We start from the raw sequence: 16442 nt of genomic DNA on the forward strand, positions 1-16442 counted from the left end.
CTCTCTCGCCTATAGAGTGTAAGCTCTTATGGTCAGCGGGGTCCTCTCTCTCCTGTAGAGTGTAAGCTCTTACGGTGAGGGGGTCCTCTCTCTCCTGTAGAGTGTAAGCTCTTATGGATAGCAGGGTCCTCTCTCTCTCCTGTGGAGTGTAAGCTCTTATGGTCAGCAGGTCCCCTCTCTCTCTCTCTCCTGTAGAATGTAAGCTCTTATGGTCAGTGAGGTCCTCTCTCTCCTGTAGAGTGTAAGCTCTAATGGTCAGCAGGTCCCCTGTTATGATAAGGTAATTCAGTACCACAATGGACATAGAGGTCAGAGCACATACAGTGACCTGACAATAACCCAAAAACATTGAACGAGCTCTGAGACGTGGGAACTCTGCTGACCGCAATCCCTAATCCTCTCCAACCACACTAGAGGCAGCCGTGGATTGCGCCTAACGCTCCCTATGCAACTCGGCACAGCCTGAGAAACTAGCTAGCCTGAAGATAGAAAATAAGCCTACCTTGCCTCAGAGAAATACCCCAAAGGAAAAGGCAGACCCCACATATAATGACTGTGAGTTAAGATGAAAAGACAAACGTAGAGATGAAATAGATTTAGCAAAGTGAGGCCCGACTTTCTGAACAGAGCGAGGATAGGAAAGATAACTTTGCGGTCAACACAAAACCCTACAAAAACCACACAAAGGGGCAAAAAGACCCTCCGTACCGAACTAACGGCACGGAGGTACACCCTCTGCGTCCCAGAGCTTCCAGCAAGCAGGAAAAAACAAATATACAAGCTGGACAGAAAAAACAGCAAACAAAATAGCAAAGCGGAACTTAGCTATGCAGAGCAGCAGGCCACAGGAACGATCCAGGAGGAAACAGGTCCAATACTAGAACATTGACTGGAGGCCAGGATCAAAGCACTAGGTGGAGTTAAATAGAGCAGCACCTAACGACTTCACCACATCACCTGTGGAAGGAAGCTCAGAAGCCACAGTACCACTTTCCTCCACCAACAGAAGCTCACAGAGAGAATCAGCCGAAGTACCACTTGTGACCACAGGAGGGAGCTCTGCCACAGAATTCACAACAGTACCCCCCCCTTGAGGAGGGGTCACCGAACCCTCACCAGAGCCCCCAGGACGACCAGGATGAGCCATATGAAAGGCACGAACAAGATCGGGAGCATGGACATCAGAGGCAAAGACCCAGGAATTATCTTCCTGAGCATAACCCTTCCACTTAACCAGATACTGGAGTTTCCGTCTTGAAACACGAGAATCCAAAATCTTCTCCACAATATACTCCAACTCCCCCTCCACCAAAACCGGGGCAGGAGGATCAACAGATGGAACCATAGGTGCCACGTATCTCCGCAACAATGACCTATGGAATACGTTATGTATGGAAAAAGAATCTGGAAGGGTCAGACGAAAAGACACAGGATTAAGAACCTCAGAAATCCTATACGGACCAATGAAACGAGGTTTAAACTTAGGAGAGGAAACCTTCATAGGAATATGACAAGAAGATAACCAAACCAAATCCCCAACACGAAGTCGGGGACCCACACAGCGTCTGCGATTAGCGAAACGTTGAGCCTTCTCCTGGGACAAGGTCAAATTGTCCACTACATGAGTCCAAATCTGCTGCAACCTGTCCACCACAGTATCCACACCAGGACAGTCCGAAGTCTCAACCTGCCCTGAAGAGAAACGAGGATGGAACCCTGAGTTGCAGAAAAACGGCGAAACCAAGGTAGCCGAGCTGGCCCGATTATTAAGGGCGAACTCAGCCAAAGGCAAAAAGGACACCCAGTCATCCTGATCAGCAGAAACAAAGCATCTCAGATATGTTTCCAAGGTCTGATTGGTTCGTTCGGTCTGGCCATTAGTCTGAGGATGGAAAGCCGAGGAAAAAGACAAGTCAATGCCCATCCTACCACAAAAGGCTCGCCAAAACCTCGAAACAAACTGGGAACCTCTGTCAGAAATGATATTCTCCGGAATGCCATGTAAACGAACCACATGCTGGAAGAACAATGGCACCAAATCAGAGGAGGAAGGTAATTTAGACAAAGGTACCAAATGGACCATCTTAGAGAAGCGATCACAGACCACCCAAATGACTGACATCTTTTGAGAGACGGGAAGATCTGAAATAAAATCCATAGAGATATGTGTCCAAGGCCTCTTCGGGACTGGCAAGGGCAAAAGCAACCCACTGGCACGAGAACAGCAGGGCTTAGCCCGAGCACAAATCCCACAGGACTGCACAAAAGAACGCACATCCCGCGACAGAGATGGCCACCAAAAGGATCTAGCCACTAACTCTCTGGTACCAAAGATTCCAGGATGACCAGCCAACACCGAACAATGAACCTCAGAGATAATTTTATTCGTCCACCTATCAGGGACAAAGTTTCTCCGCTGGGCAACGATCAGGTTTATTAGCCTGAAATTTTTGCAGCACCCGCCGCAAATCAGGGGAGATGGCAGAAACAATTACTCCCTCTTTGAGGATACCCGCCGGCTCAGATAAACCCGGAGAGTCGGGCACAAAACTCCTAGACAGAGCATCCGCCTTCACATTTTTAGAGCCCGGAAGGTACGAAATCACAAAGTCAAAACGGGCAAAAAACAGCGACCAACGAGCCTGTCTAGGATTCAACCGCTTGGCAGACTCGAGATAAGTCAAGTTCTTATGATCAGTCAAGACCACCACGCGATGCTTAGCTCCTTCAAGCCAATGACGCCACTCCTCGAATGCCCACTTCATGGCCAGCAACTCTCGATTGCCCACATCATAATTTCGCTCAGCAGGCGAAAACTTCCTGGAAAAGAAGGCGCATGGTTTCATCACCGAGCAATCAGAACTTCTCTGCGACAAAACAGCCCCTGCTCCAATCTCAGAAGCATCAACCTCGACCTGGAATGGAAGCGAAACATCTGGTTGACACAACACAGGGGCAGAAGAAAAACGACGCTTCAACTCTTGAAAAGCTTCCACAGCAGCAGAAGACCAATTGACCACATCAGCACCCTTCTTGGTCAAATCGGTCAATGGTTTAGCAATACTAGAAAAATTGCAGATGAAGCGACGATAAAAATTAGCAAAGCCCAGGAACTTTTGCAGACTTTTCAGAGATGTCGGCTGAGTCCAATCATGGATGGCTTGGACCTTAACAGGGTCCATCTCGATAGTAGAAGGGGAAAAGATGAACCCCAAAAATGAAACCTTCTGAACACCAAAGAGACATTTTGATCCCTTCACAAACAAAGAATTAGCACGCAGGACCTGAAACAACGTTCTGACCTGCTTCACATGAGACTCCCAATCATCCGAGAAGATCAAAATGTCATCCAAGTACAAAATCAGGAATTTATCCAGGTACTCTCGGAAGATGTCATGCATAAAGGACTGAAACACTGATGGAGCATTGGCAAGTCTGAATGGCATTACTAGATACTCAAAATGGCCCTCGGGCGTATTAAATGCAGTTTTCCATTCATCGCCTCGCTTAATACGCACAAGATTATACGCACCACGAAGATCTATCTTGGTGAACCAACTAGCCCCCTTAATCCGAGCAAACAAATCAGATAACAACGGCAAGGGGTACTGAAATTTAACCGTGATCTTATTTAGAAGGCGGTAATCTATACAAGGTCTCAGCGAACCATCCTTCTTGGCTACAAAAAAGAACCCTGCTCCTAATGGCGACGATGACGGGCGAATATGCCCCTTCTCCAAGGACTCCTTCACATAACTCCGCATAGCGGCGTGCTCAGGCACAGATAAATTAAACAGTCGACCTTTTGGGAATTTACTACCAGGAATCAAATCGATAGCACAATCACAATCCCTATGCGGAGGTAGGGCATCGGACCTGGGCTCATCAAATACATCCCTGTAATCAGACAAGAACTCTGGAACCTCAGAAGGGGTGGATGACGAAATAGTCAGAAATGGGACATCACCATGTACCCCCTGACAACCCCAGCTGGACACAGACATGGATTTCCAATCTAACACTGGATTATGGACTTGTAGCCATGGCAACCCCAACACGACCACATCATGCAGATTATGCAACACCAGAAAGCGAATAACCTCCTGATGTGCAGGAGCCATGCACATGGTCAGCTGGGTCCAATACTGAGGCTTATTTTTGGCCAAAGGCGTAGCATCAATTCCTCTCAATGGAATAGGACACTGCAAGGGCTCCAAGAAAAACCCACAACGCCTAGCATACTCCAAGTCCATCAAATTCAGGGCAGCGCCTGAATCCACAAATGCCATGACAGAATACGACGACAAAGAGCAGATCAAGGTAACGGACAGAAGAAATTTTGACTGTACCGTACCAATGGTGGCAGACCTAGCGAACCGCTTAGTGCGCTTAGGACAATCAGAGATAGCATGAGTGGAATCACCACAGTAGAAACACAGCCCATTCAGACGTCTGTGTTCTTGCCGTTCAACTCTGGTCAAAGTCCTATCGCACTGCATAGGCTCAGGTTTTAGCTCAGGTAATACCGCCAAATGGTGCACAGATTTACGCTCACGCAAGCGTCGACCGATCTGAATGGCCAAAGACATAGACTCATTCAGACCAGCAGGCATAGGAAATCCCACCATGACATCCTTAAGGGCTTCAGAGAGACCCTTTCTGAAAATAGCTGCGAGCGCACCTTCATTCCATTGAGTGAGTACGGACCACTTTCTAAATTTCTGACAATATACCTCTATCTCATCCTGACCCTGACACAGAGCCAGCAAATTTTTCTCTGCCTGATCCACTGAATTAGGTTCATCGTACAGCAATCCGAGAGCCAGGAAAAATGCATCGATATTACTTAATGCAGGATCTCCTAACGCAAGAGAAAATGCCCAGTCCTGAGGGTCGCCACGTAAAAAAGAAATAATGATCCTAACTTGCTGAACTGGGTCACCAGAGGAGCGAGGTTTCAAAGCCAGAAATAGTTTACAATTATTTTTGAAACTCAGAAATTTAGTTCTATCTCCAAAAAACAAATCAGGAATAGGAATTCTCGGTTCTAACATAGAATTCTGAACCACAAAGTCTTGAATATTTTGTACTCTTGCCGTGAGCTGATCCACACATGAAGACAGACCTTTAATGTCCATCGCTACACCTGTGTCCTGAACCACCCAAATGTCTAGGGGAAAAAAAAGGCAAAACACAGTGCAGAGAAAAAAAAATGGTCTCAGAAATTCTTTTTTCCCTCTATTGAGAATCATTAGTACTTTGGGCCTCCAGTATTGTTATGATAAGGTAATTCAGTACCACAATGGACATGGAGGTCAGAGCACATACAGTGACCTGACAATAACCCAAAAACATTGAACGAGCTCTGAGACGTGGGAACTCTGCTGACCGCAATCCCTAATCCTCTCCAACCACACTAGAGGCAGCCGTGGATTGCGCCTAACGCTCCCTATGCAACTCGGCACAGCCTGAGAAACTAGCTAGCCTGAAGATAGAAAATAAGCCTACCTTGCCTCAGAGAAATACCCCAAAGGAAAAGGCAGCCCCCACATATAATGACTGTGAGTTAAGATGAAAAGACAAACGTAGAGATGAAATAGATTTAGCAAAGTGAGGCTCGACTTTCTGAACAGAGCGAGGATAGGAAAGATAACTTTGCGGTCAACACAAAACCCTACAAAAACCACGCAAAGGGGGCAAAAAGACCCTCCGTACCGAACTAACGGCACGGAGGTACACCCTCTGCGTCCCAGAGCTTCCAGCAAGCAGGAAAAAACAAATATACAAGCTGGACAGAAAAAACAGCAAACAAAATAGCAAAGCAGAACTTAGCTATGCAGAGCAGCAGGCCACAGGAACGATCCAGGAGGAAACAGGTCCAATACTAGAACATTGACTGGAGGCCAGGATCAAAGCACTAGGTGGAGTTAAATAGAGCAGCACCTAACGACTTCACCACATCACCTGAGGAAGGAAACTCAGAAGCCACAGTACCACTTTCCTCCACCAACGGAAGCTCACAGAGAGAATCAGCCGAAGTACCACTTGTGACCACAAGAGGGAGCTCTGCCACAGAATTCACAACAGTCCCCTCTCTCCTGTGGAGTGTAAGCTCTTATGGTCAGCAGGTCCCCTCTCTCTCTCTCCTGTAGAGTGTAGGTATAACACCCCAGGTAACCGGTTATTACAGTGGCATTGCTTTCCTCACGGGGAGAGTGATGTCATGCTTGGAAGTGTGGAAGGATCCCTTTAACAGGTATTCAGCACATATAACACCGGAGATTTAGACAGTTGGTGAGAGGAGAGCAAGGAGTGAGGAAGGAAAGCTGGGTGTGATGTTCATGTTCGACACTTGGACCATGCAGACGAGCAGAGATGAGAGGGGGCGGCAGATTCTGTCGGTGTAGTAACTGGATTTGCGTCGGAGACGCAGGTTCAGTTACTACGCTATTGAGTCTATTCAGGGCTCTGTCCTGGATCTCCTCATCCAGCCCTCCCCAACTCACGTGACATCATCACAGGTCCTGACGCTGAAGTCGCTCTTCTCCATGCATCTCCTCGGGTTGCTCATGGATGACTGCTCTGTTCACACAGGACCTGTGATGAGGTCACAGGAGGGGGAGGAGTCAGCGGTCACATGATCGTGTATGCCGGACTCTGCTGTGGTGATTGTCATGGTGCTGGATGAGGGGAAGTTGAGGTGTGGGGTCAGGAGGGGTTTGCAGGATGGATGTAGCAGAGCCATGTGTGTACAAGGTATATGGAGCGGAGCCGTGTGTGTACAAGGTGTGCGGAGCAGAGCCGGGTATGTACGGTGCAGAGCCGTGTGTGTACGAGGTGTACAGAGTGGAGCCATGTGTGTATGATTTGTGCGGAGCAGAGACGCGTGTGTACTTGGTGTATGGAGCGGAGCCGTGTGTGTACTTGGTGTATGGAGCAGAGCCGTGTGTACTTGGTGTACAGAGAGGAGACGTGTGTGTACAAGATGTATGGAGCAGAGCCGTGTGTGTATGAGGTGTGTGGAGCGGAGCCATGTGTGTACGAGCTGTATGGAGCGGAGCCGTGTGTGTACTTGGTGTACAGAGTGGAGCCGTGTGTGTACGAGGTGTATCGAGTGGAGCCGTGTGTGTATTTGGTGTATGGAGCGGAGCCATGTGTGTACGAGGTGTATGGAGCGGAGCCATGTGTGTATGTGGTGTACAGAGTGGAGCCGTGTGTGTATGTGGTGTACGGAGTGGAGCCTTGTGTGTACGAGGTGTATGGAGCGGAGCCATGTGTGTATGTGGTGTACGGAGCGGAGCCGTGTGTGTGTACGAGGTGTATGGAGCGGAGCCGTGTGTGTATGTGGTGTATGGAGTGGAGCCGTGTGTGTACAAGGTGTATGGAGTGGAGCCGTGTGTGTACGAGGTGTATGGAGTGGAGCCATGTGTGTACGAGGTGTATGGAGCGGAGCCGTGTGTGTACGAGGTGTATGGAGCGGAGCCTTGTGTGTACGAGGTGTATGGAGCAGAGCCGTGTGTGTACGAGGTGTATGGAGCGGAGCCATGTGTGTAGGAGGTATATGGAGCGGAGCCGTGTGTGTACGAGGTGTATGGAGCGGAGCCTTGTGTGTACGAGGTGTATGGAGCGGAGCCGTGTGTGTACGAGGTGTATGGAGTGGAGCCGTGTGTTTATTTGGTGTACAGAGTGGAGCCGTGTGTGTACGAGGTGTATGGAGTGGAGCCATGTGTGTACGAGGTGTACGGAATGGAGCCGTGTGTCTGTACGAGGTGTATGGAGCGGAGCCGTGTGTGTACGAGGTGTATGGAGTGGAGCCGTGTGTGTACGAGGTGTATGGAGTGGAGCCGTGTGTTTATTTGGTGTACAGAGTGGAGCCGTGTGTGTACGAGGTGTATGGAGTGGAGCCGTGTGTGTACGAGGTGTATGGAGTGGAGCCGTGTGTTTATTTGGTGTACAGAGTGGAGCCGTGTGTGTACGAGGTGTATGGAGTGGAGCCGTGTGTGTACGAGGTGTATGGAGCAGAGCCGTGTGTGTACGAGGTGTATGGAGTGGAGCCATGTGTGTACGAGGTGTATGGAGTGGAGCCGTGTGTGTACGAGGTGTATGGAGCGGAGCCGTGTGTGTACGAGGTGTATGGAGTGGAGCCGTGTGTTTATTTGGTGTACAGAGTGGAGCCGTGTGTATGTGGTGTACGGAGTGGAGCCGTGTGTGTACTTGATGTATGGAGCGGAGCCGTGTGTGTACGAGGTGTATGGAGTGGAGCCGTGTGTATGTGGTGTACGGAGTGGAGCCGTGTGTGTACTTGATGTATGGAGTGGAGCCGTGTGTGTACGAGGTGTATGGAGTGGAGCCGTGTGTTTATTTGGTGTACAGAGTGGAGCCGTGTGTGTACGAGGTGTATGGAGTGGAGCCGTGTGTGTACGATTTGTGCAGAACGGAGCCGCGTGTGTGCAAGGTGTACAGAGTGGAGCCGTGTGTATACTTTGTGTATGGAGCGGAGCCATGTGTGTACTTGTTGTACGGAGTGGAGCCGTGTGTGTATGGGATGTACGGAGCGGAGCAGCATGAGTACGAGGTGTATGGATCAGAGCCGCATGTGTACAAGGTTTACGGAGTGGAGCCATGTGTGTAGGAGATGTACGTAGCGTGGTCGCGTGTGTACAAGGTGCAGAGAGCAGAGCCGCATGTGTACAAGGCTTACGGAGTGGAGCCATGAGTGTACTGAGTGGAGCCGTGTGTGCGCGAGGTGTATGGAGCGGAGCCGTAGCTGCATTGACACCTTCTCTATATTTTTCATATAACCATAAAGTACCTGTAATGCTAATTACTTCCATTCCATGATAAGTCCGTGTCTCCGTTGACTTGGAATCCATCTACACACTCTTATGTAAATGAGCTTACAACTGCTGGGGCTTGGCGGAGTTCCCTTATAGCTCCTCAGCCTCTCTACCTCTTTCTTCTCCAGGTACCAGTGATTGACAGGTCATGCTTCCTAGTCTAATATCTTGAACTGGTCCCATTATTTCAGGAGTGGGCACAGTAGCGTCCTGATGATGCTGCGAGAGTCAGACTAACCTTTTACGCATGCGATGCACTCAGGAATGACAGTGCCTGCTTAAGGGAAAGAGCAGGTCACAGAGAAGAGTGACCTGTCAATCACTGGCAGGAAGTCAGTGCTGGGAGGAGAAAAAGGGAGAGAGACATAAGTGTAAGCCGAGCCCCTGGCGCCAGTTTTTGGTGCAAAATACTGGTCGAAAGAGACTAAAGTACTGTGAACATGAGTTGTAAAGGCAGCAAAAAGTGTCATATATTGTTGTACTCGTTAGGGTGACTTCTTCCATCAAACTGCGATCATGATTGTTTCTGATCACATATTATGGCCTGACCTTTGACTCCAACTGTGGGGATTGTCTAAGATGAGCCAATATATCACTGTATCTATCACACAGCATCCAACGCTGTGATAAATTTTGCACCTCTTCCAGTCTCTATGTTTGCTGTGTATTTATTATAGACATTATAAGTAAAAACTACCCCATGTAGTTTAGGTCACCTGTGCATGAGAATGACCTAGTAGAGATTGAGGGCATTTAAAAGCAGGCAACTAAATTAATAAGTGTAATGCAATCACAGCCTTTTTCATTTCCAACTGAACCTATCTGTTTAGTTGTAAATGAATTGTAAGCAGTGGAAACTAGCAGCTGCAGTATGATCCAGAAATGATCCAGAAATTGTCCCTTTCTTGGGGAGCTGTTGCTTGTGCAGCGCCCCAGAGACCTGGTCGTTGCAGTAATGTCGCTCTGCCGCTAAGGGGAGTGATGGTACGTCTGATGGCACTAAAGGAGTTCATCTGACCAGGTATCACCAGCACACATTATACTTCACACTCTCCGGCCACTAGGGGGAGCAAAGGGTTTTATTTATTAGGCCACTCCTCACACTGGTAAAACTAGGGGTTGGATAGGAAGTTAGTCAGAAGCTGACTGGGTTTTGTCCAGGCAACATCCCGTGGCAGGGGGTGTTGTGGGGAAGATTCAGGGGGGTCCCTGTCAGGCGTGGGAACTTGGCAGGCACCTAGCGACAAGGATAGAACGTTACAGAGCCTCACCGGCGCTACCCTGCGGCGGCATCTAAAGAAAGGACACGAAGCGAAGGATATTGTGGACAGTGAGAAACGAGATCAAAGCACAAAGGAGAGCCAGTAGGAGTCGTGCCCCGAGAATGGCAACATCCTACTGAGGCGCGTAGCCGGTGACCGGAACACCGAGGAAGTAACTGACTTTATGTATTGGAAACAGAACGGCACTAGAGCGATACAAATTCAACACAGTTGGACCAATAATGGACAAACTACTGTCAGGTGTCACGAAAGCTGTGGGTCTCCGGTGCTCTGCATAAACGTGTCAGAAAGTCCATATGAAATAAACGAACAGGAAAGTATGCGGCACTCACCCAAGGATAGCTGTAGAATTCGTGAACTTTATTGGAGAAGAAATATTACATACGTCCGTCAGGACATCAGGTTTACAGGAGGGTGCGGTGTTGGAGTACGACGGCCGTTTCGCACACTAAGTGCTTCGACAGGTCCATCTGGTCTTACAAGAATCTAGAAAAATGGATTCCAGGTGACAACTATTTTGCTGGAGTTCTGTGAATTGAATGTGGAAAATTTTGATTCTGGCAAATCCAATTTTTTTTATTGAATTTATGCCAAAAATAATTACTTACAAATCAAGTCGCTTCTCACGACTTTTGATCTAATAAGGACACCCTGCGTGGCAAATTAATATATGTGGCAGGCGGGTTTTTTACTGGCCATTCAGGGTATCAAAGGAGCATTGTGATCTTCATGTCTTGTGACCTTTAGCCTTACTTTACCTTAACCGGTCAACCCAAGTGTTCATGTGACAAATATAGTGGTATTGTGTGTGTCTGACACATTGTAATGAATATTCTCTTTAGTTTTCTAGGATTTATGAATTTATGAATTTTGTGCAAATATAATGCAGCTTTGGCAAAGCACATTATACAAAGAAATTAGAAAGAAATTAATCTAGGGACTCAAAGGAAGACAAAGGCCCCGATTGATGACTGGCATTTGCGCTTTTTTTTGTGTGAAGCTTTTGGAATTTAATTGAAAAGTTGCACAAATAAAAAAAAATTGACTTTGTACCAAATTTATGAAACATGTGCGCCATTGACGAATTTGGTGTAAAATATACAGCAAGACAAAAAGGAAACGTGACTTAAAGGGAACCTGTCAGCAGGATTGTGCTCAGTAACCTGCAGACAGTGTCAGGTCAGCTCCGTTACACTGATTACAATTATCCTGCCGACAGGTTCCCTATAAAACTGCAAATGATGAATTGAGGCCAAAGAGTCTATTCCATAACAAATTAAAGCAGCTCACCAATACGCTTATGCCGGTAATGCCGGTTGTGTTTATTACAACTATTTCCATTTCATTAATGGGTTTTCCAATTGACAAATACAAGTCAGTGATTAATCATGTAATCACACGAAAAGGAAGCTTAGAATCAGAAGAATAGAACGTGCACCCTAATAACGATGTTATCAGCACTGACATTTGGACATAAAATAAAATGACAGATAATTAGCTCAGCTTTCGAAAACTGACAAATTGTTGTGTTATCCTAGAAATGGCAAAAGTCTGTTTCCAAAATGATCACAATGTATGGATGTACGTGTCCTCAGTCATTGGATGGCATGAAGGGGTTGCTGTGACTTTCTTTGTTTTACATCAACCGAACAAAAGTTTACATGTACTAGAACTAATTCCCTATTCGGAACCACAACCTGACCTCATGCCTGCAGGTAGGAGAGCGCTTAGGCCAATTGAAACCAATGATTAACCCCTTCGGTTTTGCGTTTTCGTTTTTCGCTCCCCTTCTTTCCAGAGCCATAACTTTTATATTTTTCCGTCAATATGGTCATCTGAAGGCTTATTTTTTGCGGAACGAGTTGTACTGGAATGACACCATTGGTTTTACCATGTCGTGTACTAGAAAACAGGAAAAAAAAATCCAAGTGCGGTGAAATTGCAAAAAAGTTCAATCCCACACTTGTTTTTTGTTTGGCTTTTTTGCTAGGTTCACTAAATGCTAAACCTGACCTGTCATTATGATTCTACAGGTAATTAAGAGTTCATAGACACCAAACATGTCTAGGTTCTTTTTTATCTAAGTGATGAAAAAAATTCCAAAGTTTGCTAAACAAAAAATAATAAAAATTGCGCTCTTTTCCGATACCTGTAGCATCTCCATTGTTCGTGATCTGAGGTTGGGTGAGGGCTTATTTTTTGCTTGCCCATCTGACGTTTAGCAATCTGGAATGAACAACAATAGAGGTCTCAAGGAGACCTCTGGTTGTCATGCCGACGCACTGTTGACCTCCGATCACGTGATGGGGGTCGTCAGTGCGCGTATTTCCGGCCTGATGGCTGGAAGCGCGCGTTAAATGCCGCTGTCAGAGTTTGACAGCAGCATTTAACTAGTTAATAGGCGCCGGCGGATCACGATTCCACCCGCGACTATTGCGGGCACATGTCAGCTGTTGAAAACACTTGACTTGTCGCGGCTTTGAGGTTCTTACCGCCGGAGCCCACCTTAAAGCAGGGCTTTTGACATCGAACGTACTATCCCGTCCGACGTCAGAAAGGAGATAAAGACCAGACGGTCTGAAACATATTTGCCTACCATCTTCCCCAGTAGGGGCTGTGACCATTGTGCTGCTGTTCTATCTACTTTTTTAATTATCACAATAAATTTGTACCTTTTATATTGGAGTTCTGAAGCTGGATTCACAATTTTCGGTTATCGATTAGGCCAATTGAGACCAGAAGGTGACAGTCATAGGTAGTCGTACAAGCAACAAGTTTATTCAGGATGCTTGTTGAGGAGGCTTGAATTATTACGTGAAGAGATTATCCAACAAAAAATTTTCTTTGCAAAGGTAAAAAAAGCCAGCCCACCATAGATGTGTACTCAGGGCTCAGAAACTCACCTCTGAACTGGAGTGCCTTGTAAATCCAAAGAAAGAACAGTCTAACTCAACAGATGTATATTCAGATGTCTTCACTGCTTTATTCCAAAATGTTTAACACAGGTAAAGCAGTTTTGGTCAGAGGTATTGCCTCAATGTTTGATTGCACTATTTCCTCTGACCTAATTACTTGCCTACTAGGTTTTATTGGAGAATCGCCAGCTAAGAAAAACTATCAGATATCTTTCATAACTAAGATTGCACGATCAAGCTAGAAAATGAATTTGCCTTACATTGAGGTCTAATGAGTAACATTTCTCCTTCTGGAGAGTGGCAAGCCAAGCCTGGCATGTCAGAGTGAGGAGACTTATAAGCCATAGATGCTCCTCTGCACAATTAAATATTCAAATTTCCTCTTCACAGAGAAAGTGGACTAGAACTTCAGCTTTTAATAGTTGGCACTGGAGTTCTAGTCTTCTTCGTCTCTCTGACGAGACAATTTGCATTACATTGCAAAAGATTAAACACCTCCTACAGTAAATGAAGTAATTATCAAAATTGACTCTATACTCTGTCTTGAAAGATTTGTTTTTCAAATGAGAGGTATTCCACATAAATGTGAGGCTTTATGGACCTCATGGCTAGATTCGCCTGGCCTTGATCCATTAACTTTGACATGGTCTCAATTAATATTAGGTAATGTCATTAGATCATTATCTTCTTTAGGTGATAAAAAAAATATTTCTAGATGGAAAGTCAAGAAGATTTTGGACCTTTATTTGCTAACAGTGGACCCTTGTTTGCTTGGAAACAGTCTCATAGACATGAAATGGAGAGTCAGACCTGGCCACTGCTGCAATTTCATGTCATTTTACGGCATGACCACAGATCTAGTCATAGGGGTGCCACCGGTGAGTCTCCGAGCGTTCAGACATGTATTACCTATTCAATGGATACATACATGATAAATGTTTTTGGCTTTTTCCAACCATCAAATGAAAATTCTGAAGTATGTTCTAGTAGACTGCACTAGAGGAAAGTAAAACACAAAGGTGACTTTGCCTCTGTAGTACTATGGCAGCTGCTCCATCACTAAAAGCTTCTGGATTCTAGATATCTAAGCAATTGTTTCTTTATTCTGCACAGAGCTTTCTTCACCTCCTGATTTTTCAAGCTGTAAATGAGAGGGTTGAGCATTGGAATGACTCCGGCATACAAGATGGCAAACACCTTGTCCTGGTCCATGGAATAGCTGGACTTTGGCCTCATGTACATGCCGAGGACCGTTCCGTAAAACAAGAGGATGACTGTGAGGTGTGAGGAGCAGGTGGAGAAGGTTTTGTGTCTTCTTTCTTTAGAGTTAATCTTCAAGATTGTAGAGATGATATGGATGTAGGACACCAAGGTCATGACTGAGGGAACAAAGCCAATGATGGCACTCGGGCCAAATATTACCATCTCTATAGTTTTGGTCTCACTACAAGAAAGCATCATTAGAGGCTTCATATCACAGAAGAGATGGTCTACTTCATTTGACTTACAAAAGTTACAGGATGAAATAAGAAAGGCGTAAAGAATGCCATCAAGAACTCCTATACTCCAAGATGTACATACCAGCCTGAGGCAAAATGATAGACTCATGAAATAATAGTAACGTAAGGGATGACAGATGGCCACGTAACGATCGTAAGCCATGGCAGCCAAGATTAGGTATTCTGACACCATTAGCAACACAAAAAAGAAAACCTGAGCGATACAACCATGGTAAGAGATGACATTGTTCCCAGTTAGAAAGATGACTAATAACTTTGGTAGAACCATTGAGGTGAAGGACATATCCAATACTGACATGTTACACAGAAGTATATACATAGGAGTGTGAAAATGCCGATCAAAGCACAATAGACCAATCGTTAATAAATTTCCAACCAATGTTGCAGCATAGATGACCAGAAATATGAAAAAGAAAACCAGCTGGAAGTCTGGAAGCTCATGGAAGCCGAGGAGAACAAACTCAGTGACGGTAAAGTTTACTGTGTCCATTTAACAATACTGAAATTGATAGTCTTTCATCAAGAAGAAAAGCGATGAAATGTCATATGTGTCTTAAATTATTGTTTAGCTTAATGACAATGAGAAAAAATAAGGAATATATGGAATATTTATGCAATAGAAATATGCCCCAGAGATTTGAGTTTACTACTAATTGTACGACTCCCGGGATTGAAAACAAGCAAGATACCGTGAACTTTTATGGTTTTAATGATCATAAAGTCTTATCAATTACATTTCATGATAAAACTTATACAACTTATACCAAGTTCTAAAAATGTACAAAATAACTGATGCAGCAGTTAATATTAATAGCAATAATATTATATGTATATACTGACAACCAAGGCAAGTCAAAGCTAAATTTTATCGAAGGGGGAGAATTTATGTTTGTTTCCTTCAGGCATTACATATAAAACAATTCAGTTGGGATCAAAAGATTTGAGACAGACACAATTTTTTGTTTTCACAGTTTGCTGCTTCATTGTTTTTAGATCTTTTAGTCGAATGTTTCTATTGTAACTGAAATATCAGCCATTCATATGTTTTTAAAGAAGAGACAGGATAGGACCTGGCAACTCAGAAGCTGAAAGCAGACCGAGAGAGTTTGTTGCTCAGGCATCTCCCTATGGGTGGTGATGCCTTCAGTACCCGATACCTCTTGGAAATAAGCTGGGATCAGATTAGGAGTGTGCACACTGTCTCTATAAAACTCAGGAAATGCCAGGGCCGCTGCCCCAAGCATACAGCCAGGAAGTATGGAGCAAGCAAGGACATGAGGCTCACAGCAAGTTGCCGGCAGAGGACAGAACTCACAACATGGCCCGGAGTGGTGAGTAAGATGGGAGATGGGAAGCCATGCAGTGATGCTGGATCACCCCACCAGGGCAGCGGGGTACTCAGTACCGGGTCCGGTCTTAAAGGGGATGTCATGGTGGCTGCGACCCGGGCCGTGGCCCTAGGTGTCCAATTAAAGGAAAAGGTCTTTAAGGGGATTTGTAATGTCTATGTTCGTGAAGCCACCTGTGGTGTTCGGTCAGTGAGGACCAACACTGCTTAAAGGGGTCCTCTCGGGTGATGTTGTTGCAGCAAGATGGTAACGCTTCCCACAGATGAAGCGGGGTCTCCAGGGCTTCCCAGGTGTATGGCAAGATGGTGTAAGCCGATAAATGTACAAAGAATGAGGACACAGGTTTGCAAATCTTCACCTGGTTTACTGATGGTAGCAGTAGTCCTCAGTCCAGGGTACCAAGTACAGGGTAGCTATGGTCCGGCCGGCTTGGAGGCAATAAGAGATCCCTTTACCAGGTAAGGTCTAAGCCTTTCCTGCTAGTGCCGTTTAGTTAATTAGGTCCCTGCTGCTTGAAGCTCAGTGCAAGTCCCCTCTC

General features: G+C 45.8%; 1 protein-coding gene across 1 annotated transcript; it reads right to left on the reverse strand.

Moving 5' to 3' along the window:
• Window positions 1–14094: 14094 nt before the first annotated feature.
• LOC138666853 (olfactory receptor 5AR1-like) lies at window positions 14095–15045 on the reverse strand. The gene has a single exon (XM_069755032.1). It carries the CDS (start codon window positions 15043–15045, stop codon window positions 14095–14097), a length of 951 nt encoding a protein of 316 aa, XP_069611133.1.
• Between the last annotated feature and the right edge of the window lie 1397 nt (window positions 15046–16442).

The sequence above is a fragment of the Ranitomeya imitator genome, chromosome 2 (assembly GCF_032444005.1).
Source record: "Ranitomeya imitator isolate aRanImi1 chromosome 2, aRanImi1.pri, whole genome shotgun sequence".
In the NCBI taxonomy this organism is placed as follows: Eukaryota; Metazoa; Chordata; class Amphibia; order Anura; family Dendrobatidae; genus Ranitomeya; species Ranitomeya imitator.

Bases quoted from the DNA above. Each gene is read 5' to 3' on its own strand.
- LOC138666853 (XM_069755032.1), bottom strand. From the start codon at position 15,045: ATGGACACAGTAAACTTTACCGTCACTGAGTTTGTTCTCCTCGGCTTC.